Source organism: Anopheles cruzii, unplaced genomic scaffold, assembly GCF_943734635.1.
Source record: "Anopheles cruzii unplaced genomic scaffold, idAnoCruzAS_RS32_06 scaffold02978_ctg1, whole genome shotgun sequence".
NCBI lineage: Eukaryota > Metazoa > Arthropoda > Insecta > Diptera > Culicidae > Anopheles > Anopheles cruzii.
In genome coordinates this window covers 1-2,599 of record NW_026456563.1, presented here as the reverse complement: position 1 = coordinate 2,599, position 2,599 = coordinate 1, and the positions used below count along the sequence as shown (strand labels likewise).

Here is a 2,599-nt window from a genome sequence, read left to right as displayed (position 1 = left end):
TTTGGTGGAAGGGTCCCAGACAATGCAAGCATATTCTAATCCCGAGCAAACCAGGCTACAATACAAGGACAAAAGACAGTCGATGCTGTTATCTTTTACAAAGTTTCAGGATTCATTTCAAATCTGTTACTATATACCAACAATGGCAGCTGTGTTGCTCAACGTTGATCAAGAATGTTGTGTTACTATCAAAATTAAAACTAAATAAACCGCCCCAATTTATGGCCGGATGGACAATTGCGTTTTGGTTTTCTTTTATCAAAAAACTAATTTATAGTTGCATTTTAAGGCACGTTATTTAACGGCACCAAAACGGTTTTCAAAAGAACTTTTACGACTTATATGGTATCTTTTACACAGGGCTCGGTTATGGAGCAAAACCTTATTTCATTTATAACCATAGGTCAGAACGGACAAGCATGCTTCGAGTAAACAAAATTACTGTCATGAAGTCCGATCCGAAATTTAAACAGAGCCCTCTTACTTTTCATACAACGTTCCCCTTCGGCAAACGTCAAAATAACACGTCCGAATCTCACGAGGGTCACATTCAACGTAAACAAACATTTTGCACGAGAATTACCGTAAGTAATAAAATGAGCAAAGCTTTGCTAGTCTTGGGCATTTGCGTGCTAGCGAATAGTCTAATCTTAGCCAAAAAGTTCAAGGAAGAAGAAAAGCCTAAATGGGCGAAGAAAGACATACGTGACTTCAATGATGCCGATATGGAAAGATTGCTGGAGCAATGGGAGGTTAGCTGCTGCGGCTGGTTGATGATAACCATAGTTGTTAATATTAACTTAACCATTTCCTTGTTTACAGGAGGATGAAGAGCCGCTTGAGCCCGATGAATTACCTGAACACTTGAGGCCAGCTCCTGCAATCGATATGACCAACGTTGATCCCTCCAATCCGGAGGGCATTCTACAGATGTCGAAGAAAGGCCGCACATTAATGTCATTTGTTAGTGTTAACGGCAATCCTACGAAGCAGGAAACGGAGGATATAACCAAGATTTGGCAGACGAGCTTGTGGAATAATCACATACAGGCGGAGCGGTACTTGATCGATGATAATCGTGCAATTTTCATGTTTAAGGATGGTGCTCAAGCGTGGGAGGCCAAAGATTTTTTGGTAGAACAGGAAAGGTGTCTTCATGTATCGATTGAAAACAAGGAGTACAAAGGAAAGCATAACCGAGATGAACTATAATACTACCAAGTGGTATTGCATGTATAAAAATATCGAAAGACTGGAATAAACGAAATAACTACTACGAAATATAGTAAATAGTTATATTGTCAGCTTCCTGCTAGGATCACCACACTTTGCCTACATTAAGTCCCAGCGATACCTAATCGCGGCGTCTCTGTTCGTCAACCTACTTTTACACACGCACTATCATTATGCGGACCTTTATTTTTTTAACAGAGTTTATCGGTTTACGTTTTTTGGGATTTTACAATTGCCTTAGAGTCGAGGATAATTATACGATTTTGGTTTTTACGAACCAGTCATGTGTTCCACACTAAAAAAACGTAAACAAAAGCCATTTTTTGACATCACTGTCAGCAAGGCAAAATCAAGTTAACAGGCTTCCAAGAATAGTGCGCTACGCTAGTATTGTTTAGTCGGCAGAAGAGTGAAGTGAAGAAGCGTGCGTTGCGTTGCTGAATTGCCTATTTTATTACAATCGCTATCGTTTCTGGCGAAGTGTATTTGGGTGGTGGTGGTGGTAAGAAATAAACAATACCGGCGCGGGGGTTTGCGTGAAGAAATAAACAATCCTCGTGCACGAGAAACCACACGTTAGTTAGATTCGGTAAGAACCTTGAAACTTCTCCGCAATGATGTCACCGTGTACTCTTAACCAAACCCAGCCGTGCAGTATGACGAAGTGTCGTGTGATGGACGATAATGTGCAATCTGCCATGAGCAATCTCATTTTTGTCTGCTTTTTTCACTGCGATGTGTGAACGAGAATCCGTTTTTGCGTGGAACTGCTATTTGTGATAACCGCGTCAGAACTGGGTAGCTTATTTTGCATTAACTCTGTGTTCCATAGCAAAAATGTATGCTGTTTTCGATAGCAAAAGCGTATGTAATAACGTAATAACGAAACACCACCGCACGTTTTCGACCGCGACGCGTTCTTATCACCAGCGCGTAGAAACATTCCGAACCTTCCAACACCGAAGTTCTTTGCGCGACCTCTAGTAATACGCATTGTTCTATTTTGCAGCTACCTGATTGAAAACCTGTGGATTTTAGTCGCTTGAAAGAAGTGCGTAGGCAATATAAAAAAAGAAAATGGTGTTCGAAAGTATAGTGGCAGATGTGTTGAACAGATTTGTTGGTGACTATGTTGAAAACTTGGACAAAAAGCAACTAAAGATCGGCATTTGGGGTGGTAAGTATTTCGTAAATGATGGCCGATGCATGATTCCTGTAAGACGCACGCTGGTTCGCAAACACGGCACGAGCAAACTGCGTTCAGTTTGAATTTGGTTCGATTAGTCTAATTGTAAACATATATAGAACAAGCAGAGGAGGGGTAAAGGAAACAGCGTGGCTGTGGTCCTTTTTTGAAAAGCAGGTC

General features: G+C 41.0%; 1 protein-coding gene across 1 annotated transcript; it reads left to right on the top strand.

Annotated features, from left to right (window-relative positions):
* Positions 1-544: 544 nt before the first annotated feature.
* Positions 545-1,250, top strand: LOC128276899 (LDLR chaperone boca-like). Its single transcript, XM_053015358.1, has 2 exons — positions 545-752; positions 823-1,250. The coding sequence occupies exons 1-2, from the start codon at positions 597-599 to the stop codon at positions 1,210-1,212; spliced, it is 546 nt and encodes a 181-aa protein (XP_052871318.1). The 5' UTR covers positions 545-596; the 3' UTR covers positions 1,213-1,250.
* Positions 1,251-2,599: the final 1,349 nt, after the last annotated feature.

Excerpts from the sequence above, each read along its gene's own strand:
- LOC128276899 (XM_053015358.1), top strand. The coding sequence starts at position 597 with ATGAGCAAAGCTTTGCTAGTCTTGGGCATTTGCGTGCTAGCGAATAGT. Across the intron at positions 753-822 it reads GATTGCTGGAGCAATGGGAG|GAGGATGAAGAGCCGCTTGA; the intron begins GTTAGCTGCTGC and ends CCTTGTTTACAG.